This window comes from Hirundo rustica, chromosome 3, assembly GCF_015227805.2.
Source record: "Hirundo rustica isolate bHirRus1 chromosome 3, bHirRus1.pri.v3, whole genome shotgun sequence".
Lineage (NCBI taxonomy): Eukaryota > Metazoa > Chordata > Aves > Passeriformes > Hirundinidae > Hirundo > Hirundo rustica.
The window spans coordinates 9,127,762-9,152,035 of NC_053452.1; the positions used below are offsets into that span (position 1 = coordinate 9,127,762).

The window sequence follows — 24,274 nt, forward strand, 5'->3', positions numbered from 1 at the left end:
TAGAAGGCTGACTCTAAACACGATGAGGTGACTCATTTATTCTACACAATAAATGGCTGGGATAGAGCTCCCTCCCAGTGGTTCAAAATCCACTCTGAAGGGTCGCTGTTCATTACAGTAATGGTCTCTTACCTGGTAGAAAGGGGCAGATTTATTGTTGACTGCAGTCACTGTAAGGTTGTATTTATTCATGGTTTCATAGTCTGGAGACTTCCTTATCTTAATGATGCCCTGTATTTCATCTATTTCAAATATATTTTCTCCATCACCTGAGACAGATTTAAACAAGCATCATCAATTAATACATCTTAGCAGCACATAATTAACTACACTCCTAAATTATATGTTTACTTGTGTCCCAAATGCATCAAAACAATTTTTTAAGTAGTGTACGGATAATGTAGAAGAAGAGCAGAAGTATTTTGATGGGCATTTGAAACATGAGCCAAGGTCTGAAAATTATATGAGCATAAATCAGTAATATTCCAAACCAGGTGAAACTGACTGTTCCTGGCTTTGGTGGAAAGAGGTTAGGAAATAACACAGATAATGCTAATTATGCTCATAATTCTATAGACAACAAAGTGCCAGTGCAGTGACAGAATTCCTTGTTACCTGTGAGGTTATACAGAACAAAGGCATTGTCTCCTGTGTCTCTGTCTGATGCTGTGATTTTTCCAACTATGAATCCCACAGGCACGTTTTCTTGGACACTGAAATCAGGCACTGGATCAAACACAGGCGGCCAGTCATTAATATCAGTGATCTTTATCACAACTGTGCAGTAACCCCTCTTCTTCTCGGGGATTCCGTCATCTTCAGCATACACCACAACCTGTAAGTTACACAGTTACTGGTAATGAGAAGCCATACAAAGAGGTTCTTGGCATAAGGAGTAAAAAAATCTCGGTGAATTTTAAACTTTGATATGTTATTGGAAATGTAAAGTCCAGTTCTGAATTCACCTCAAAATGATTCTTGAAAACTGAAGGAGTGTTTGGGTGAATTGAAAAACTCTATCTGTGTAGAGCCAACAAATATTTTTACTTGAAGCAAAATAAGACCATAAAAAATATCCAACAGTGTCAACAACAAAAAGAAGATTAACTGAGAATCATATCTGCAAGATCTCACTCCAGCACTGGTTCAAGCAACACACAGTGCTGAATACATGGGCTGTCATTATGAAATTAGTTATTCATGTGCTGAAGTGTTGGCAGAGCAGGCGAACAATGAGCTGTGCTTGAATTTCATTATCGACAAAAGGCTGTGGTTTGTTTTAATAACGCCTCACACCTTGAGATGCTCCAATTCTAAACCAGTGCAGAAAACACTCAAGCCTTATCAAGCTAAACAAAAGCACAAGTGTCTGTTTTCCAAGAGAAAGATAAAGAGTTCTGAATAAAGAAGGTGTAAAAAATCTAAAGCAAACCTGGTATTCTGTGGGTTCCTCTTCATAATCAAAGGGGGCCGTGGAATAAAGGATTCCAGTTGTTTCATCTATCCTGAATTTTAGTCCATGTCCATTGAGAATGCCATATGTCAGGAAACCATTTCTCCCTGTGTCATTGTCCTGAGCTTTCAGCTGCACAATCTGGGTAGCAGGGGAATGCTGTGGAGGAAGGAAGATTGAGGCTCTCGGAGACTGCTTTGCTGCAATTGCTTGAATTATGTGAAAGTAACAGATAGTCCATCCACTTACGGTAGTGTAGACTTTAGAATCAAAATTATACAACTTGTTCAGCACAGTAAGAGAGTCTCTTGCTTTCTCTAATTCACAGAAAATAGCTGTTTTCCTCCCCCCATGTCTCTACCCATAGCTGCAATTTTCAGGGAGAAAAATGATTTCAAACAGCCCAAATGTAAACCTCAAGCATCTGACTTGCTGTTATTTCTGTTTAACAGCCTCCTCTCATACGAAACTCAATGCATGTTCTAAACTCCAAAGTCCTATTTCTTTCCGAACAGTGTTTGGCTAATTGTTATCAAAATTAATAATCTAATTCTTCCTTTTTAACAATGTTCTTTGCACCAAGACTGACAGCAGATATCAGTGTCTCGCTTGTAGGGCCATTTGAGAGCTGATCTGAAGTTATTTTTTCCAACAAGGCATCCAGCAATTCCCACTCTGTAAATATTTCACACGGAAATCCATTTTTTAAGGTTGAGAAACGTGATTCTAGTTCTTCTCCATTAAACTAACTGGGAACATGAAAATTAGGTGTAATAAGTGAAACTATATTTAACTCAGTGGTAGAAATGGAGTAGATTTTAAATCAGTTGTGGCTGCTGAAGACAATACACGTGCATCAGCTGGGGATCTCAAAGGCAAGGTATGTGCTCTACAAAATATTAACATGATCAATGTGCTTATTTTTTAAAAAAAAGCAACCAGCAGATTAAAGTGTGAAAAGTGTTGCTGTAAAATTGAGAGTGAAATGTTGAACAAGATGCTTTTGCATATTGAAATGCAGTGGCTTCTTCTGTAAGAGCCACAATGGCTGAAAATCTGACTGAAATCTGGCTCGTTCTCTGCGGCTGATGGCTTGTGCCAGCAAAACTACAACAGATTGTACCTGAGCAAGAGGGGAAATATTGCAGAATTAGAGACTTTGCCCTGTTACCTCCCTGTGTGAAGCTCCCTTACCACACTGAGTGAGAGCCTGTGAGGTGCCCAGCACATCCAATAGATTTTGAATGCACCTGAATATTCTCCATGTAAAATATTCAATATGGAGTGGTAGTTCTTCCTTCATGGAGCCCCTTATCAGAAAAGATTCACTTTTCCTTCAGTAAGTCCACACTTCTAGATCATTCTTGTTGTGTATTGGGATTTCCAGCTTGAAACAAACCTCGCAACATCATATGGTAGGACAGAACAGCGAGTCTGCCCAGTTCCAGAAGGTTTACTTGTATACTCAACAGAAGATTATTTTTATTATTATTATTATTTTGAAGACTTATCTTTGTGATTCAGTTTGGATGACATTTTCTTACCTCTGGCAAACTCTCTTCTAGTAGAGAAGACGGGAAAACCGGCGGGAAATTGTTTTCATCAATAACTTCCACTTTCACTTCAACTTCATTAAATATGGCAGCATTAGATGAGTCTGTTGCTCGTACCTTGAAATTTACTGGAAAATCTTCCAGTTCTAGAGTCTTAGTTGTTCTTATGATACCAGTGGATGAATAGATAATAAAATAACCTGTTAAAAAAACCCCAGAAATTATTCTGGTTATGTTTTCATTAGTTGAAACTGAAGATATGAATCCTTCAGTAAAAATTACACATTATTTATATGAATATTGTATATTACAGTATTCTTCAAAGAAAAAAAATTCAATATTTTTGTAAGGTTGACAAGAATTTCAGATATATGCAGGGCTGTAATCAACAAAAATAAATAACCCAGAACATGAGATAGGAACCAAAAGGGAGAAAATTCAATCCACTACTCTCCAGTCAGGTCTTCACATTCCTATGAAACAGAGATTATTTACCCCTCTTTCAGTTAGAAATGTTTATACTTCCTAAGAAGTCCTGTTCTTAATGAAGATGAGGAATTTTGCAACTACCTTGAAGATCATGACTTCATACAAAACCCTTTACAAATTGGTTGTTCGATGATGGATTAAAATCAGCTCTATATTTAGTAAAAAAAAAAAAAAAAAAAAAGTGACAAAGCACTGATGCACCTGACCACGTATAAACTTACTCTAAGCACTCACATTTCTTAGGAAAACGTTGCTGTGTTCATTTTTCTGCTAGAAGTTTTTGTGCTATCAGTTATTTTTTTCTCCAGCCAGAGTAACTTTATGCCTGACCAGGCACAGCCTGATCATCCTGCGGCAGACACAGCACACAGCTGGTGAAGCCAGCCCCGTATCCTGTGCCTTGTGCTGCTCTGACAGAAATTCAGTCACTGCCCACACCTGATGCACGTCAAACTGGTGCATTGCATTCATTCCCATCCCGTAGTAATGGCTGTGGAACCGAGGTGAGAGCAAAAGGAGGGAGAGAAGGAACCATCCCAATGCTTGGTGCTGTGCTCATTGTTTCACACCCCCCCTCCCATTATTCCACATCCAGGGCTCACCCTTCTCATCTCCAGAGGCGATGCTGTAGTTCACAGGCAGCTTGTAAAAGGCACGAACCTCTACAACAAACGTATCTGCAGGGCTCTGCTCTGACAGAGGGGCAGGGTGATAGGCTTCTTCCAGGAACACTGGGAAGGACACATCCATGGGAGCAATCACAACTGACACCTGCAGGGAAAAGGACATGGCCATGGGCATGATGTTTGCAGCTTTAGCAGAAACCTTCCTGCTAAGGTGTGAGAGAACACAAGTCCAGGCCCTGGTCAGTGAGCAGCCTGGCACTGCTGCCTGCTGAGTTCGACACTGCCCTGAAGGCAGCAAATACTGCTGGGAAACACTAGAATCCTCCCCAGTTTAGGTTCACCTGGGTGCTCTGCTAAATACAGACTTCCAGTTCCTCACATGCAGCACATTTTAAAGAACTTGTCTAACTAAGCAGCTCTCAGAGAGATGCACTCATCTCCAGCCTTCCACTGGAGTGTAACCAGAGCAGGAGTTTGCACGTACAGTATTTTAAAGCTACTGTCCCCGATTTATAGATTAAGAATAAAAGGTGATAGGTGGTAAATAAAAAATGGCTACTGCTTCACAAAAATAATTTATTTCTGTTGCCGCACAGGTGCTGTCCAATCCTCTGAAGAATGATGGCTTATAAGTCTACATTTTAAGGCTGTTGAAAGTAACTTTCTACATCTTTATCCATATAGATTTCTAGTTTGTTTTTTTTAATTCTGCTGTGATATTTAGTGACAGAAGGTCACCAGCAAGTTATAAGCACTGTGTAAAAATATTTGTTTCATCATATTTGCATTTCTCACTCTTCAATCTAGAAATTATTTTTTCTCACATGATCAGAAAATAAACAGGAACACATTATTTGCCATGTCCTGTTTATTTATCACATACTTCCATTGCATCCTTTCTGCCTGTCCCACTCTTTGACCTTGCACAGAAATCTCCACTGCTCTAATCCTCCTCCCTCACAGCCTGGAGCTTCTGTCTGTCTTTTCTGAGATGGAATGATCACAACCATTTTGTGTGGTGTGCCAGCAATTGCTAGGGCAGCATAACTTGGTAACTGTTATCTTGTAGCCCAAAACAGGAATAAATCTCTGACATTCTGATTCTTGGTTTGCATAGTTTTGCTTAATACCCCTTTCCTGCTGTAACTATGCTCAGTTTAGAACTAAACAATCTGGGGAATTACTGTGCACTAAACAGAGTGCAAGGTAGAAAATTTAGTACCTTTACAGAGGTTGAAAGAGGCGGCAGACCCGAATCTGTAGCGGTGACGTTCAAGGAGTAATACAGGGGAGAAGTTTGTTTGGATAAGTCTCTTGTTAACCTGAGTTCTCCTGTAGTACTGGAAAGACTAAAGAGGCCTTCTGAGTTTCCACCTGAAAACAGAAAAAGAAGCGTTGGAGATGTTCCCTGGAACCAGCAGAGGCCAGTGACTGAAGATGCCCAGGAGCGAAGAGACACAAGCTGAAATCCTAATCTCTACGTGTGATTTGGAGCAAGACACCCCCTCCAGTCCAACCTCTTGGCTCAAAACATGGCCAGGAGTGAATTCAGCACAGGGTGTTCAAGGTGAGAATCTCCAAGGACAGCCTCTCTAGGCAACCTCTCCCATTAATTACTGATCTTCACAGGGATTTCTTCCCCTTCCATCCACTCCGAACCTGCCAGTTCAATTTATGACCATTTTCTCTCATTCTGGTGTCATGCAGCTTGCTTTAGCAGTTTCAAGTACCCCAGTAATAAACAGGCCTAAGATTTTTTTCCTAACATACCTGAAATATTGTAGAAAATGCCTTCATCGTAACCCTTGCCTTCATCTCTTGCATTGATGTCTACTACTAGTGTGCCAGCTGTAGAACTGTCTAGGAGCATTTTGTAATAAGAGGATTGGTCAAACACGGGTCCTTCTTCATTGACATCTTCCACAGTAACTGAGAAAGAATCAACACATTTGGTGAGTTTTACCCAAATGGTTATGAGTTGTGTTTTTTCAGCTAGTCTAAAACAACACAACTCCTCTGTGTCAGAATATATCCAGTCATACTGTTCAAAAGTAGGGCTGGCCAAAGCTAGGATACCAGCTTCACAGAAATGTCCTTTTTTTTTTTCCCAACAGAACAAATTTATTTGATTTTTTTAAGGAAAAAAAAAAAGCTAGCAATCACGCACTGTTATTTTAATAAGACTAAAAATCACTGTCAACACTGTTTATCTCCCTATAAACTGCCCTTCTGTATACAAGCAGAAAAAAACCTGAGTTATGTTTTTGGAAACCTTTTCAATCAAAATGTCAATAGGTTCTCAGAAAATAGGAAAAAAAAGTGAATATATTGAAGGAAGTAATATCAGTTTGTGTGAAAAATTCTCATTTTTGACATGGTAAGGTTTTTTTAGAACAATTTCATCTGGCTGTAGTGAAAAGATCACACCATCATTTCTGATAATTCACTCTAGCAGACTGCATTACTATTGGTTTATGCCTCAGAATTACACATGCTGAAATATTCCCTAGGGTTAATGGAGATTCATTTTCTGTGGCAGAGTAGATCTACCTGTAATGTTTGCTGTGTCCTGGAGATGTGGCTCTCCAGGATTGAAAGCTTTCAGAATAAACATATACTGGGAATGACTTTCATAATCCAGAGGTTGAAGGGTTGCAATATCTCCAGAAAGTTCTCCAACATGAAATGAAGCCGTCTCTCCAGTTATGGTGTAATGAATGATGGCATTGTACCCTACATCTGCATCTGTGGCCACTGCACTCAAAATCTAAAATAAAAGGTAAAAAAGTCAGCGATCAAAGGTTTAGAGCAAGAACAAAGAGAGTGGCAAAGCACGTGCACGAGACTGGTATTGACCCACAGAGTGTTTGCTGACTGACTTAGTCATTAATTGATCAGTTGCATTGCTGGAGTTCTGGCACAGCTTGTGGCAGAGCAGTTACAGATTGTCAGGTGATGCCTCTTTCCCTTGACTCCTGTAAACCATTAGGTCACATCTGCAAGGCAGATACAGAGCCAGAAATGGATGCACTGGGAGGTTGCCCAGGGAAGTTGTGATGCCCCATCCCTGTAAATGTTCAAGGCCAGGCTGGATGGAGCCCAGAGCAACCTGCTCTTAGGGTAAGGTGTCCCTGCCTATGGCTGAGGGGCTGGAACAAGATGATCTTTAATGTCCCTTCCAGTCCAAACCATCCCATGACTCTAAGACAGAAAACCTTAGGAGCAGAGGGATGCTGGATGTATGCACAACACATACAGCACTGAACATCCTTAAATGCCCACAGATCCAGTGAAAACTCAGTGTGGAATCACTGCTGAGCACAAGAGGGAAAGGGGGAGCAGCTCTCACACACTGTGAGAGTTTTAGGAAGAATCAGTGGGACAAGTACTCCCCTGTCATACAAACCAAACATGCTGTGTGATTCTACAGGCCCCACAAAGCAAAACATGATGTTCAGCAGTGCACAGCCATGAGAGGTCACTGCCCCTTCCCAGTGCACAGAGAGAAAACAAGCGCAGAACAGGCTGGTTATTCTTAGTGCCACACACCACACGTGGAGGCTCATTCTCCCTCACGGTCACGGAGTAGGTTCTTTGGGGGAACACTGGTGGGTTGTCATTCACATCTTCCACACTGATGCTCACAACTAGGCTTGCAGATTGTGGTGGCTTGCCAGAATCAGTGGCCTGTGAAGGAACAGCTTGTCATTAAAAACAGCATTACTTTGACACAAACTTACTCTGCCAGTTCAATTTTGCTCCAAAAATTGTGAGCTTTTGCCTCTGAAGTCTTTCTGCTGGACTAATCATCCTTCAGTGACACTTCTCTAGCCCTGTGCTTGATTAGCTGCCACATCTTTCTGCAGCTGGTATCCTCACCCCATCACATGCTCTGCCTCTCATTAACAATTGATCAAAAGCTTGAGCCTGGATGCAGATCAAACATGTCATGTGATCAGATGTGGCACTAATCAACACTAGACAGCGCTGTACAGATATCTGTGCTGTGGTAGTCAAAAGAGTGAGGAAGCCCCTTGCATTTTGAGGGTTTCAAGTGCCAACAAAGCAAGGTATGAAGAGCATCCAGTCTGTGGCAAATTCACAGTCAGTTTTACACTGCACCAACATCTGCCATAGAAAATTCTCATCCACAGCTACATATACGCAGTTTTCAATTGGTCTTAAAAAGTGTCCACTTTTATTAACTTGATTTTTTTCAAAAGACACTTCTCAGTTTTTAATAAGTCTCCTCTGTATCACCCACAAGTTCTTTGACCTGTAAAAATGTCCTCCAAATATATTTGTACTTAATGGCCAGTACTGGAACACTACTTTGTATGCACAGTAATTGATCTGATTGGTAGCAGCAAAAATCAGTGAAATCAGCTAGAATAAATAGATAACCCCATGGATGTTGAGTGAAGGTTTATGTTTAGTTTTGTTTTGTTTTTTTAACTTGAGAAATCTTATTTCATGTATTTTTAAAAAATATCTAAAAACATATATTTTGGAAAATGAAAAAGAAAAAAAAAAGGGAAAAGGACAAATAACATGGAGTGGCAAGGCAGCTGTACGGTCTAAAATGGACCCAGGAATGCTTTGCAGACGTCATCGTTAGCTGTTGTGTGACTGTGACCAAAATTTAGGGTTCATAAGTCATTTATTCACTAATACTAATTTACAGAGCAGAAAACAGAGCTCTGCGTACAAAACATAAGGAACAGTCAAAAATCATGCATGAATTCAAATGGAATTCTCTAAGATGAAGTGGTTTTCTTGTGATGGTTCAGTATTTTCCCTTTTTTAATGCTGCAAATTCTGTGAACTTGCATCAAATTTGTCAACTTACCATTATTTTCAATTCGTAACTGTCCATCACTTCCCTGTCTAAGGAGGTTTTTGTCATCAGCTTGCCAGTAGAACTGTTAATATGGAATGTTCCAGCAAAATCATCTTGCAGAGAGTAGCTGATAAGTGCATTATCTCCTGTATCCAGATCAGTAGCAGAAAATGTGCCCAAGTCTAGACCAGCTGCATTCTCAGGAGCTGATAAATGAGTTTGGATCCATGCAGAGAAAACTGGAGGGTTGTCGTTGATGTCTTCAACTCTCACAGTTACCTATATTGAAAATAAGAAACAAAAGAAAAATAGACACAAGTTTGAGCTGTAGAAGCTGTAACCAAAGGAGAATTTTGATTTATTTTTGTCCATGGAAGCCTATAGGGAAAAAAACCCAAACAACCAAGGAACAAAACCCAAAGGGACAGATTACAACTTCAGCTTTTTTCAGCATTTGAGCATTTTCACAACCTCTGCATTTTTTATCTTTTTGACTTCTCAGCTGCAAGTTAACACACTCTGACTGGAAGAGAGGAGCAGAACTGATAACCTGGGGCTTTTTGGCTCATCTGCCTCATGCATTTGACAGAACTATGCACAGAACCAGTTTTGGTGTTAATCAGTTTCTCTGGTTATGGGTTGTTCATAAGGAGCTCTCAGGGAGTGACACAATCTGTGAAGTTGACAATATCACCAGATGGTAATATCTCCTCGGGATATAAAAAAAAGGGAAATTAAATAGAAGGCTCTCAAAGCTTCACATTTGCATGACAGAAGACACTTATCTGGATTTTGCTTGATTGTTATTATTTTTTAAAAGATATTTCATATTCCTTGATAAAAAATATTTTGAAACGCATATTCCATACCAAAGCAACAGCTGTGTTGGGTGGCACCAGAGAATCCACAGCTTCCACAAGGATGCTGTACAGGTCTCCTTCTTCCCGATCCAGCCGGACAAGGGCCACGATGTCTCCTTGGTCCCCGATGGAGAACTTGTCCCAGTGGGATTTCAGGGAGTACCCAACCTGCACAGCTATGCTTCCAGTCAGAGCCTTCACAGAGCCCACTGCAGTCCCTGGGGCTTTGTTTTCCTCAATGCTGAACTCGTAGCTGGAGCTCTCAAAAGTCAGCCCAAAGCTGGTGTCATTTACCAGCAAGTAGAGAGTAACAGAGGCTGGAGAGAGAAAACAAATTAAAATAGTGAAGTCGCTGCTAAAGTCTTCATGATCCATACTCTGTTTCCCTAAGCTCTTGAGGACCTAGTAGAAAATAATAGAAATTATCACATGGGAAAGAGGAGTGATGAGAAAAAAGAAACCAGTAGTAATAAGGATTAATATGTAACAAAAAACGTGATGCTTTTTACACCTAATTGATTTTCCAGGATAACGCCGCTTCCCTGATTACAGAAGTGTTGCTTCAGTGTGACAGGAGAGCAAGGATCACCAATCTGAATTGAATGGGATGTGCAGGTGTTTCACACTCCTTAAATATCCCACCCTTTATTGCTTCGTAACAAGAGAGGAGGGATGTACGTAAACCCACGAGGGCAATTTCTTGTTGTGGCCAGTTGTCCTATTTTAAGAAAATCAGTTGTTTTCTCCTGTTCATGATAAATCAAAGCTAACCCCCAAAAAACACGTGAAAAAGTTACAAAAAATACTATGTGTTTAAATATTTTTTGAGGAACAGAAATCCAGTTAAGGAACGGAAATCCTGGTGATTTGCCAGCTTCTGTTCGTTTAAATGCTTCTAATTTTAGGAAGAGAAAGGAAAACTGAAAAAGAAACACCTCAACAATATTATGTGAATACATCTTTTTAGAGTGACTGCAACTGTGGAGTCAGTTCTGTACCACAAGTACAACTGCAATAAATGAATTTAAAAAAGAAAAATTCTAACCAGGTTTATTAAAACCCAGTTTTCTGTTAATATGATCAGCATGGAGGAGATCAAAAGGTAAAAAGCAAATATGCATCATTGTTCAAATGTAGTTTTTTTTTGCTAAATTCAGTTTGATTGACAGCAATAGGATTAATTTCAAATTTAAATGTTTGCAAGGGTTATGTTTATTGGGGAAAAAAAAAGGTAAAAAAGATGGTTTACCACTTGAGCTAAGCTGAGGAACTCCATGATCAGTGGCAATGACTGTCAGTGTAACAACTGTGTCGGTTGTGATGTGGTCCAGGTTACTGCTGAGGGTGATTTCTCCAGTGCCATTATTTATATGGAAATCATCAGAATCGTTCATGAGGCTAATCAAGGAGCAATCAGGAGAGTATTCATATTAATGACCTTGGAAGTGCCATTTACTCACTGCTGCCTCTGTAAGGAGCACTCAACAGATAATATTTGCTTATTTATAAAGAACAGCTTTTAATTTCTGTCTTTAACCTAAAATATACTGGCCTTTTATTTCCAAGTAAGTCCTCCATCATGAAAATGTGCAGCACTCCTGCTTTCAGCTCCCATTACACCCCAAGGCTTTGATGCTCCCACTAGGAGAATGGAGATCTTGCACACTCAGCCTCATATTCAGCAGCCGGAGAAACCCAAGTGACATTCATCTGAAGAGCTGCTAATTCCTGGCACTCTGTGACCTCTGACAGGTAACTGGATTGCTCACAAGTGATGTGTTTTAGGTCGAATGCTATCTCATGGTTAAAAATAACCTTTCAAGGCAGTCGTTTTAAACATCCACAAGTTTACTGCTCATTCGTTTGTCCTTCTCAATCTGTGCTTTTCACGTCAAGGTATCCTGGTATTTTCCATGATTTAGGGCTCATAGAAACATCTTTCTCCCCTGATTTTTCTGTGCACAGTGCACTAAGGAAATTAATTTCTTATCTCCTCCTCCCAGCAAACAGAAGACTGGTAAAAAGAGTCAGAAATTAATTTATTTCGTACCCAGAAACTCCAATGTGTTATTCAAAATTTCAGAAACTACAATAAATCTTGGCCGTGTGTTTCTGCTGCCAGTTTATTGTTTGTGCCCTCTCTTATGACATAATCATGACTTGATAAGCTCTAAAACACCCAGTAATGACTGTCCTTCTTCCTAAGTACAGAAACCATAACCGATTATAGCACTTGTGAAATATTTATGAAGAGATCTTATCCTTCTCAAGATCAATAAAAATACCTCTCTGTGTCTCTCACAACAGGTACTCATTAACCTCAGAGAAATGTACCTGTACGAGATGACAGCGTTGTTCCCAAGGTCGAGGTCAGTGGCAGACACTGACAGGACAAACTCCCCTTCCTTTGCTGCTGCCACATGGACGCTGGCTGAATACTGTGCCCTTGTGAACTGAGGAGGGTTGTCGTTCACATCTAACACTTGGATGCTGACATGTGTGAAGTTCTGGAGTGTGGTAGGAGAAAAGCACGATTCAGAAAGTGCACAGGCACTTGGGTGTGAAAATACAAGGCAGTTCAGGTACAGCATAACTTGCTACTCCTTACCTGCCTTAGAGGCACTCCGTTATCAGATGCCACCAGGAGCAGCTCATACTTGTCTTTACGCTCTCGGTCTACAGAGCCAGTAACCAAAATGGTTCCATCCTAGAGAAGAGAGTGGTTCAATGCACAGATCATTTGGACAACTCTTGTAGACTGAATTCTCAAAAATGATGAGAGATTGAAATAATCTATTCTCCTTTGGGCTAATTCACATTCCAAGCAACACCTGACCAGAAATGTCTTGGTTTTTGAACATCAACAAAGATTTCCAACCTACAGAGCACGTGCTGGTTGGGATGTGTACTAGAATGGTACTGCCTGCTCTTTTTTACCTGATTTATTTTACTATGCCAAGTCACTTAATGAACAGCAGGATCTAAATTTTGTTTTCAGCATACCTAAACCCTTACCTCCTGGATGCTGTATGGATTATCCCCATCCTCAGGTGACAAGTAGTAAGTAATCCGTGCATTCTCTCCCTCATCCAAATCAGTAGCAGTGACTTGTCCAACTCTAGTGGCATTGTTCAACATGTATTCCCCTTCCAGAACCTCGAAATTGTATGGCTGATTCTGAAACTCGGGGTTGTTATCATTGACATCCAGAACAGTGATGTGGAACAAGGCACTTGAACTAAGTCCATTTATTACGTCATCAACCGCCCACACCTAACAAAGTAAGGGAAAAAAAAAGTAATTTCAGTTGACTGCATTGTCATTTTAACCTCTTATAAAGATATAAAGAGGCATTCAAGGGAATGAAGTAGGGTTGAGCTGCAGAGTCTCTATCCAAATTTACTTGTAAAATGAATCCGGGTGTAGTCTCCCTGTCCAGTTCTGTGTCATTCCTTAATGAAAGTGTTCCAGGGATATCCACAGTAAATGAACTGCTGTTGAGAATAAAGTATCCCTGAGAAAAGCCAGCCTAAAAAGAAAACATTGTTCATGTAAGTTTAAAATTATTAAGATTTAAGTTCAAAAAATAATCTTATTAACTAATACCTTTCTATAAGTATTCTCATTACAGATGTACGAGTGACATGCCAGGTTTAATAAATGAAATCCTGCACCCTGAGCTATTGGAATAATAGACTTCTTTGGCAAACAGGAACTGGGTTATGTGGAAGCACTTATGAATTTCCCTATTTGGGTCCTACACATTCTCTCTCCCTGAAGCTCTCCAGGACTTACCCATGATGGAAAGGGCAGCAAAAGAGAGATCAGTGGAGTATGAACTGAGCATTTATGCTGCTTTAAAACTGACATGAGCAACAATAATATTGCAAATCAGAAATCTCTTCCTTCAAAGCATCTCCCCAGTGCCATGGCTACATGCAAAATATCTTTATAAAGCAAAGGGAGAAATAAACCACTTGTTATAAAGCAGAGGGACATTTTGTAATTTCTTATAATAGAAGAAACAACTCCATCAGGGTTACAAATTACCTCTTGCTCTGACTAAGCTGAGACTAAAGGTAAGTTTACCAAGTTTAGTTTATCAAGCAACATTTGATCAGAAACTGTTGTTTTGACATAAGAAGCAATAAGACAATTTTTTTAAAAAATCTATTCTCTGTCTGGTGTGATGGATTCATCTCATATGCACATTAGCAGAAGCAAACACCACTTCCAGTCCTGGGTCACATATGGAGTGGGAGAGAAGCCCTCCCCATCTTCTCTGATATAGCCACTAAACTATTTTGTACAAGGTCTTAACTTCCTTGGGTTGGGAAACTTTACTGCTGGTTTCAGAGAAAGCAAGACAAAGTTTTCATGAACGATAACATACTTAGCGCCAGCCATTTAAGAAATCTCCTTTCGCCCATCTCCTATGACGCTTTTTTGCAGATTAATAGAGAAAAGCATGTCGTTTTGATTTATCAGGATGAGATTAATGTGGTACCTACCTCGTCCTTGTCAGCAACACTGAATGTGTAGACAGGACTCCCCTTCTGAAGGTTTTCAAACACAAATACATCATAAACTGACTGACTGAATTCTGGTGGGTTATCATTGACATCTTCTACATGAACAACTACAAGGGTTTCATTGCTCAGAGTAGGCTGACCTCCATCAGATGCCTCCACTTTCACTTCAAATTCATTTATGGTTTCATAATCCAGCTGCTGGTTCAGGCTGAGCTGGCCCGTGTTTGAGTTGACAAGGAACACCGGAGAGGAGGTTTGAGGTCGCTGGTCAACGATTTGGTAGGTCACGAGGGCGTTTGCCCCAGCATCCCGGTCAGTAGCAGATAGTGTCAGCAGAGCACTTCCCAGCTCTTGGTCTTCAGGGACCTTCACTTCATACCTGCTTGATGAGAAGACCGGGGGGTTGTCGTTCATGTCGTCGACGACGATGGTCAGGTTGAGCGCTGTAGATCGCGCGGGTTGGCCTTGGTCAGTGGCAATCACAGTTAAGTTATAGAAGCCTTGCTCTTCTCTGTCCAGCACCTTTTGCAGCAAAATGAATCCTGAACTGTCAATGTCCATTTTTCCTTCTCCCCCCTTCAGCGTGTAAACCACTAATCCGTTAAATCCCTCATCCACATCCGTGGCTGACACGCTGGTGACGTTAGTTCCTGCCGGCATGTTCTCCACGATGGCAACGGTGGTGCTGGTTGCACCAAACACAGGGCTGTTATCATTGACGTCTGTAACTCTGATAAACACCGTGGCATAGTCAGCAGTGCTTCCATCTGACAAGGAAATATTGAGAGTGTAATTCTTCTGGGATTCGTAATCCAGTTTGGTTTTTGTTGAGATGACTCCCTCATCATCAACGGCAAATGGAGCGGATTCCGTCAGCACCCGAAACACAACAGGTATATGGGGATTTAAAGCCTTGTACTTGACCTGTAGGATACAGCATATCATCCATAAATGAATTAAAACATATAAACCACTGTCTGAAAAAGAATAGCAATTTTAACTATGTCCAGACTCATTTTATGGTTGATATTGTGGATTGAGATCAACTTACAGTTGATACTGTGTCTTGACTTTTACTTCTTTTAAGGAATTTTCATTCAGATGCTTGCTAATTTCACAGATTCTTTAAAAGAAGTAAAGATCAAGCCTCAATATATGTAAAAATGCAGAGAAGACTGCCTTTTAATAAAATGTGAATATATATAACACAGAATAAAAATATCAGACTGCACTTTCACCTTTGGTTGTGCCTTTCTTTATATGAGAAAAGGGGGGAAAATAACTCAAGATGCCTATAAATCAAAGCACTAAAACATTACCTTCTCACTGCTATGATATGAAACCTCCCATGTGTGTTCGGACCTTCATCCAAGAAGGAACTGTCATGGTGCATTCTGGTGCTCTGCTTGTCTGAGCGTTTTTTTTTTAAATGAAAAAGAAGAGCAAGTTCTAAGGCCTTCTTTGAAAATGCCTTTATGACATTACTCTGATGGGAATTTCATAACATGTCACAGACTTTTAGATTTATCACCAAGAAATGAGAGAATATTGCCTATCCCAAGCTTTGAGCCACTAAACACTTTGAAGGGTGTCCAAAATCAACAGAGGGCTATGCACAAAAATTTATTTTCTCAAGGAGTTCTGGGGTTCATTTTATTTGACTTGGAGAGCTGCTTTGGTGTTTTTTGGTTTTTGGTTTTTTTAATGCTAAATGGTAGCAGATGCTGTTTAAATATTTGCAAAGGTTTAACTGGAAGCAAATCCACCTTCGTGGGTGATCAGCATCATCTGGGGGATGCTCTGCATATGAAGCTTGATATGTGGAACACACAGTATCTAGCTCCCCATAGCGCAGGGAGATGTAGATATTTAGAGCACGCCTATTACAAAACTAGGATTTTCTCAGAGCTGCCCTCTCCTATATAGAGATAGAATAAGTTGTTCTTACTTGTGCTACTTCAACAGGAGCAACCAGCTCTTCTTCCACAGACACATTGTATGTTTTTTGAATAAACTGTGGTCTGGAATCTCCAACTGCAAAGATTTCTACTGGCACTGATGAACTTCTTGGAACGGTCCCACCTGCAAGCAAAGGAAACAATTTCTCAGCAGATACACAAAATACCTACTGCCCTCTCCCCTCCCCCCTCAAAAGATGCTTTTCTATGGGTACTGCCTTTTTTTTAAAATATATTTAATCCTTAGTGCTGCTGTTATGGTACTGCCTCAGAGCTCCTCACTAAGACCACACACAAAGGATGGACAGAGCAATCCCTTTTGTACCCATATTCCCTGTAAGACCCATTTTATCCATGTGACCTAAATTTGAAGACACGGGGCTCATATTGACCAAATCATGGAAAAATCACAAAGCTGAAAACCCCTCTGTATTCTCATTACACCAGGAGTGGGATGCCACTCCTAGGTTACATTTATTTCTGCACTTATTCAGGTCAGGAGTGTTCACTGAGTTCTGTGTTACTCTTGTAAAACAAAGAAACACCCGTTAACTACGGCTAAGGAAACGCTGTTCATGCAGGTCATCCTAAAAATGGACTTGGCATCTCCAGTTTATCCACACGGATGTGCAAATACTGACCAAATTAGTCAGTAAATATTACTTTCCTTTTACTCCTTATTGACTGATGAGAGAGTTATAAATTTCTGACTTCTGCCAGAATTTCTGTTTTCTATGCTGTGCAGCACCAGTCAGTAAGTTAAAGGAAGATGTGATTTTTATATATAGTATATATATGTTATTTCACATGTTCTTCCCACAGCCATAAAGAAAACAGATTTGCTATAATGTCATCAGCAGGAACAGTTTTACCAGAGATGCAGCAATCAGTTTGGATAAATAAGACAGTTTATTATCTTCAACAAACAAGAGCAGATAAAATATATGGTATTATTCAAACAAAGCCTGTGAAGCTGTTTTACAACATTGCTTCAAGTAAAAAATCAAACAAAACCAAAACTCATCACCAGGAATAGCTGTGTTGACCGGTACTAAAATCATGTCTTACCATCAGTAGCTGTTATCCACAAGACAAACTTCTTAAGCTGGTTGATTTCTAATGGGATTACTGTTTTTAAACTGATTTGTCCTGTGGATGTATCCAATTCAAAGTGTCCATCTTCATTGCCACCAGCTAAGATGAAGCTTATCTCTCCATTTATGCCATCATCTGGATCTGAAGCAGCAACCTGGAGGGAAAAAAGAAATATTTTACTCTAGGTTCTGTGCTTTTATCAAATTTTCTCCCATTTTAGATATACATGAAAATCAGATAATTATAGCTGCAGTTAAATTTGGTTGTACCTTTGACTGTCCACTTCCTATGTAATTCCTGGGTTAAACCTCGGTAACGAGGTGTTCTCTTGGATGCACCCACACTATATAATTCCAGCAACACGAACAAAGTCCTGCTCCTGTGCAACTGATGTGGATTACACCAAGTTTGTATCTCAGAGAATTGGTTTCATAACAATTCCAAAGGCACTGGAGGCAGATTGTTCAAGAGATTTCAGCAGGAGCCATGAAATCTGCACATCGAGGTATGAGCATTGATAGTGACGCCCTATGGATCTCAACTCCTATCTCCTGTTTTATTTGGTTAAATGGTTTACTATGTTAGAAAAAGTATATTGGGTCTAAAAATCATCCCCCATGCTCCAGCAGCCTTTCAAAAATGTTTTGCCATTATTTGAGTTCCTGGACTCTAACAACATTCAGTTTTTATTAAACACTTTACAACAAGTAAATTCAAGAATCTTATTTTTTGTCATATATTTGTGGAATTCAGGCGGCTGCACAGTACCAGAATAAAAATCCTTTACAATTTATTCCCCGATCTGGGATGTGATTAAAGTATCCAGGACACTGTGATTATGGAATATCAGTAGCTCTGGAATAAAAGGTGGATTGTTTCTTAACTGAGAGCTGATCCAAAAAGAGTCCCTGCTCAACAGATCTGCTTCACAAGTTTAAGCGAGGACTCATGCATGCATTCAAGTCAAAAATGTCCATTTTGCTAAGTCTTTCTAGTACCTGAAGAATGGCCATTCCTGCAGTCATGTTGAGGAAAATAACTTGTCTATACGGTGTGTCTCTAAAGGTTGGGCTGTTGTCATTTTCATCCAGCAGCACTATGTTAATAGAAGAGTTCACCTTTTTGTAAGGTGACAAATGATCTCTTGCAGTGACCTGCAAAAACGATGCAGACTGTGTTGTTCAAAGGCATTTTGTGGAAGTAGGAGAAAGTGTGAATGAGAATGACAAGCTGAGGAAATGGTATCAGCAGTGGCATTTCCCTCCAGATAACATCGCTGTCAAAGTCTGGATTTGTTTCTTCAGCTAAGCTGCTGATCCACACTCAAGGTTCGGCCTCCTGCCAGGACAGATCAGGTCTCACCTGTTGGCCTCAGGTTACCTTGGAAAGGAGCAGGCTTGTTTTTAATACCTGGAGGTGAATAGAGGGTACTCTCTCCCTGTCCAGCAGCGTGGAGTTCCTCACAGTCAGGATCCCACCTGGACTCAGCTGGAAGGGACTGTCCTCTGGAGTGAGACTGAGCGTTCCCTGGAAGCCTCCCTGCAAACAGGAAAGACATTTGTTATTAAATAGGACAATCACTGAACCACTCCCTTAGGATGCTTTCTAATTATTTTCCACATGGAGAAGATGAGATTTCCTGGTTTAATTGAGATTACAGTTCCTACAAAACCCAAAATTTAAAAAAGAGAGAGAAGCAAACAACATGGAAGAAATAATATCCAGGCTGAGAATGACCTGCAGCTTTGCGTTCATTTTGCACTTCTGCACTTTCAGACTTGGAACCTTATGCAAACCAGAGGAGTTCCAAAGAGAGACAAAATTTATTCTTTGTCTGCAGTACTCTACTCCTTAAAGAAGTGAAACTAAGTTTGCTTTGCTTAAGCATATTTAGGTAGTCAGAAAAAAATATTTCTATTCCCAATAGCTGTATAACAAATGCATTTTCTATTATATTTCAGAAGTGCAGTATTTGTAGCAGCTATAAAACCACTGTCTTTTTACCTCATCTTGGTCAGTAGCTGTTACTTGAAGAACTTCCATCCCATTTGGGAAATTTTCTGGAAGTGAGACATTGTAACTTGCTTGTGACAGTACTGGATCATTGTCATTCTCATCTCCAATAGTAACCAGAACTATTGCATCAGCTGTTTTGAAACTTTTGTCCTGCTGAGCTGCCTAGAAAACAGAGTTTACAGCTGTAAATTCCATGCTCTGATAACAACAAATTTAACACAAGGACATGACAACTGCATATCTATAATTGATTCATTTTTCCTTTATTTTGATTTTTAAATGGCAAGAAGGAGCCTTGATACCAATGACTATGAGAAATGCTATTAACAGCAACTTGCATTTATGTATTATTTTCTGAAATTGAGACTAAAATACAAAAAAATCTCTACCTGAATGCCCACCACAAGGTTTGGACATATTTCTCTGTCAATTGAGGTCTTGACTTCCAACACTCCAGCGTCATTGATTGAAAAGCTGTTGCTATAGGCTGGGGGGTTCACTGAAAAAAAACAAATTGGGAAAGGTTAATGAGAATGAACCAGAACTGGAAGTCTGATCTGTCCTTTGTATGAGTGTTAACTTCTCAGCCACATGAACATGAAAGGCTCTTTTTCAAACACTCTGTCCTCAAAACAACTCCTAGGAAATTCACACACATGTCAAGGGTCTGAAATTAAGCATGTAATAAACTTTTGGCAGATTTTCAGGAGGAGGAACAGCTCCTGATGGAATTCTCTCTCTAGATGGTCCAGAATGGAAATTCTTTGATCAAACTGAAGCCTCTAGAGCAGCTTCCACTTGAAATCAGGAATTAATTTTTGTTCTGTGGAAGGAGGGTAAGGACATCTAAACATTTTATAAGTAGCTGTACCCTGCAATAATGACTGAGATCAGGCTGATTTAGCTTGTGGAGTAGCACTGCAGTGAAGCTGTGGGCACTTCAAGACATCTGAATGGACCCTGCATTTCCTTATCAGTCCCTCCAGTGACAGGTAAACAAATCATCCTGAATTACTGTGTCAATGTCTAGAAGAAAATAAAGGCTCTTACCTAGTTTGATGCTGTAAATTATTTTTTCATTTATACCTTTGTCTCCATCTTGAGCTAAGACCTCTGGGAGAACAGTCAGAGGACCCACCTAGAAAATATACATTAATCTGGATATCTTGAAGAAAACCACACATTAACTTCAAATCTTTCATTAGATAAGTCAATTTTGATTAAAGAGACAAGAAACATGTATTTAATCAATGTGATCTAAAAAAACCCTTTTTCTTTGCCATACGTGCTTTACAGAGGAAGATAATGACCAAGATATTTGATGGTTACACTGTGTTAAAGAAACATCAGATTATGAAGCTGCAGTCACAGACTGAATTTATGTTAAGGACATTGACTCTTTCGGTTCCATTCCTCCCCTGGAAAACAACACACAAATCTATACTGCAGCCCATAGGAAAACAGTAATTTAAAAGATAAAAAAATTTAGAAGGGCTAAAATGATTCCTTTCAGAGAATTAAAGATGAACTTCTAACAAAAGGGACACTGGAGGTGTAACTCTTAAAGTATTTGTGATTTAAAATACGTCAACATGAAGATAATGACATAGAAATAGGGATAATAATTAACATTTTTAATTTTATTGGACTACTCTGATAATATGATACTTTTTTTCCTTCATACATACAGAAACCTGAGTCAAACAAACATATTCCACCAAGAAATCTCTACTCTATACATAAAAAAAAAAAAAAGTTATAAAATAATAATAATAGTTATAGAGACCATGGATTGCCATAAAAGTAATAGAGACCATGGATTGCCATTCAGATGCTTACTTTTATTTACTTGATTGTAATGCTGTATCAAGGAATTACACTAACTAAAACTAATTGTAATGCTGTATCAAGGAATTACACTAATTAAAACTAATTTTAGACTGATAGACAGCCAGTTGCCCTTTGAATTTTATATTAAAAGCCCTGTTAAAACAGGAATTTGTGGTTTTTTTCCTATTCTTTCTTCTGTTTTTAATTCCCCACCCCCCCCCCCCCCCCCCCCCAATACAAAAGGATGTGTTTCTATCACAGAAAATTCCGTGCTTCATATAATACATGGCCTGTTTATCTGGTAGTTGGAGGTCTTTTTCACTGGTCAGCACAGAGGAAAGCAGCTCCATCCATCTTAAGCTTCTCAGGGAGGAAGAATCCTTGGAAGAAAAGCCCCATGGATAGGGATAACCTATTCACAGCAGCATTCAGTGGAGAGCTTTTACCTGGTTTTCGCTGATATTCCCATTGTACACGGATTGACTGAAATAGGGGTTCAATGTATCATAATCTTGCACGTTAATTATTAATGATGCAGTGGCACTCTGGTTTCCAAATTTTTCCTGCATCCCAAGGGGAAGAAGAAAGTAAGAGCCACTGTCATGAAAAAGCCCCATATCTCGGTGGGAAATACAGCAGAATATTATTACATATATTTTGCCGCGTTTTTAACCTGAGAACTCTCAGCCTGTCAGATTTTTCCATTTCTGGAATCTAGTTCTAGGAACAAAACTATCAACAGGTAATTTTTCTTTAATTTCTTACTTTCTATCAGGCATGTAGAATATAGAACAGGACATTTACTACAGCTATACTATTTGCTATATACCACAATAATCCTAGCAAAAGCATTTATTTTTGGATTTAAAAGGAAATGAAGGCAAATACATACTCAAATCTCAAAAAAGACAAGACCCAGCAAAAATATGAGAGATCTGCTAAAATGGATAGGCAAGTACATATTACAATAGGGGAGAATGAATATGTACAATATTTATACTTGGAGAAATACAGAAAGAAACTTGGGCTGGTATTTGAGAAGAAACAAACAATGGTTGAAATATTAAGAATGTGCGATTTTGTCTCCAGTATAAACCAAGTTGCAGACACATCTTTTGGGATGGGGATTCCCAAAGCCATAAGAAGTAGAAACCCAGTGTAGAAACTGGGACGCTGTAAAGCAAAGGATCTATCATTGTGGGTCTCATTCTACTTTTAATTTGTATCATACCTTTGCTTGGACTGTAAAATTGAAAAAGTTGACCTTGTTGTAATCCAGTGTTTTTTTCACCATGACGTTTCCATCTCCTTCCCTTATAGAAAAGTAATCAGAGTTTGGGCCCTGTTAAATGAATAAATCAAATATTTTATACAATTGATGATGAAATACGTTTTCCTTTCTCTTTTCTTCACCTGTATTATTGGACTATCTTCATCAAGGTGCGGGAATGTCTCAACCACCACCAGCAGAATGAAAAAGGCTGATCCTCCTCCATGCATTCTATTGCCCCCCTGTCAGTGCCAATAGAATTTCTATCTGATATATCTTATCCTAAGGCACACAGGGGAATGACATCAACTTCCCTTCACCAGCTATAAAAGGAGCAGACACAAGCTCAGATGTGAAGATTTCCACTGCAGATATCTAAATTTAGTTGAAACGATCTTCCTTCAGTTGGCTTGAGGACTGGAGACCGACAGCAAATCAAATATAAACTTCAAAAAGAAGGGAAACAGCTCTCCCTCCTGCTACTGCAAAAGACCATTGAGTTCCTTAGCTGTAGCTGAAGAGTGCCATAAATCATTCCACAAATGTTAAGAAGCAGGATTCAGGCCTCACTGCATGCCAGGCCGATCCCGTGGTATAATTTGAAAGGTCTGATGGACGTTTTGCAGATTTTTAATCTTCACAGTGCAAGGGATCAGGTCCCAGGCTATGGATCTATGACGTTCAAACTGGTGTTCACAGCTCCCAGCTACCAAAGGGCACTCACCCAAAGACTGTAAGTAAGGAGGCTGAATTCTGGTGAAAAGTCCTTATCTTCAGCTTCCACTTTTATGACCGTGGAATTAATTTCAGCTACCTAAGAGGAAATAAAGATTGTCAAATACTCAGCCACAAGCCCCTTTCCACATCCTTCCTAACTTAGGGCAGAAAAGTTGTGCCACCTGCTTAGCAAATCACTTCCCATTGCCATTTTTGGCTGGGAATGTTCCCCCATCACCCCACTCTCCCACCTGCACATGCAGCCCAGACTTTCTTTTCCACACCCACAGGAAGAAGCAGATAAGTTCTGCAAGTAATGGGCTGCATGTAATGGGCTAATCTCAGCGCGGTCACATTAGAACCTCCCCAAAAAATGATTCAACAGTATCCCAGGAAAAAAGTATCAGTATTTTCCATGACCCACCTCTGATACTGAAGCACTATAGTTAGATTGTTGAAATTCTGGAGCATTGTCGTTTACATCTATCAATTCTACGTTCCGTCCGTTCTCTATCTCATCAATCTTGGTAGTGGAAGAAATTACAACAATCAGGTGGCAGCATTCTGCTAACATTTAAATTCATCTAAAATGAGATCCTCAAAGAGACACCCTTTCATTAAACTACCATTTCAAATCAGAGAATAGAGGGAATTAGATTACCATTCCTAAAGTTAACTTTTAAAAATTTACCTCAGTTTTCTGTGAACAAAATTACTCCTTTCAATCAGCAGAGTTCAACAGATTATCTTCTACAAGGTACTCTGAACTCCCTGCATCATTAAATAGTATTGCAGAAAATAATAATTTGCAATTAATTAGACAATAAATACAATTGATGAAGCATGGTTTGTACTCACTGCTCCAATCCTTTGGCAAACAACAGCATACCAGACAATCTTACCCTAAAATTGAACAAAGAAGCCGATAAATAATATAGGAAATGAACTAATAATAAGATTGTCAAAGACAGTTTTGGCCAAGATTATACAAAATTACTTCTAGTACTTGAATCCTCAGGTGTGTTGTACCATAAC

At 39.6% G+C, this 24,274-nt stretch overlaps 1 protein-coding gene across 1 annotated transcript in view; it reads right to left on the reverse strand.

Annotated features, from left to right (window-relative positions):
- The window catches only part of LOC120751219 (protocadherin Fat 4-like), a 32,056-nt gene that overhangs the window by 2,317 nt on the left and 5,465 nt on the right, over nucleotides 1-24,274 (reverse strand). The window contains exons 4-31 of the mRNA XM_040060709.1: nucleotides 23,664-23,762; nucleotides 23,247-23,336; nucleotides 22,484-22,594; nucleotides 21,699-21,815; nucleotides 20,473-20,560; nucleotides 19,812-19,921; nucleotides 19,411-19,584; nucleotides 18,817-18,945; nucleotides 18,405-18,560; nucleotides 17,380-17,560; nucleotides 16,302-16,435; nucleotides 14,333-15,277; nucleotides 13,225-13,350; nucleotides 12,837-13,094; nucleotides 12,430-12,528; nucleotides 12,156-12,328; nucleotides 11,071-11,219; nucleotides 9,831-10,138; nucleotides 8,971-9,240; nucleotides 7,671-7,808; nucleotides 6,672-6,888; nucleotides 5,892-6,050; nucleotides 5,344-5,495; nucleotides 4,098-4,266; nucleotides 2,998-3,206; nucleotides 1,433-1,612; nucleotides 616-835; nucleotides 133-269 (exon numbers count right to left, since the gene is read on the reverse strand). Coding sequence (XP_039916643.1) covers nucleotides 133-269; nucleotides 616-835; nucleotides 1,433-1,612; nucleotides 2,998-3,206; nucleotides 4,098-4,266; nucleotides 5,344-5,495; nucleotides 5,892-6,050; nucleotides 6,672-6,888; nucleotides 7,671-7,808; nucleotides 8,971-9,240; nucleotides 9,831-10,138; nucleotides 11,071-11,219; nucleotides 12,156-12,328; nucleotides 12,430-12,528; nucleotides 12,837-13,094; nucleotides 13,225-13,350; nucleotides 14,333-15,277; nucleotides 16,302-16,435; nucleotides 17,380-17,560; nucleotides 18,405-18,560; nucleotides 18,817-18,945; nucleotides 19,411-19,584; nucleotides 19,812-19,921; nucleotides 20,473-20,560; nucleotides 21,699-21,815; nucleotides 22,484-22,594; nucleotides 23,247-23,336; nucleotides 23,664-23,762 — 5,298 coding nt within the window. The remainder of the gene's footprint in view (nucleotides 1-132; nucleotides 270-615; nucleotides 836-1,432; nucleotides 1,613-2,997; nucleotides 3,207-4,097; nucleotides 4,267-5,343; nucleotides 5,496-5,891; nucleotides 6,051-6,671; nucleotides 6,889-7,670; nucleotides 7,809-8,970; nucleotides 9,241-9,830; nucleotides 10,139-11,070; nucleotides 11,220-12,155; nucleotides 12,329-12,429; nucleotides 12,529-12,836; nucleotides 13,095-13,224; nucleotides 13,351-14,332; nucleotides 15,278-16,301; nucleotides 16,436-17,379; nucleotides 17,561-18,404; nucleotides 18,561-18,816; nucleotides 18,946-19,410; nucleotides 19,585-19,811; nucleotides 19,922-20,472; nucleotides 20,561-21,698; nucleotides 21,816-22,483; nucleotides 22,595-23,246; nucleotides 23,337-23,663; nucleotides 23,763-24,274) is intronic.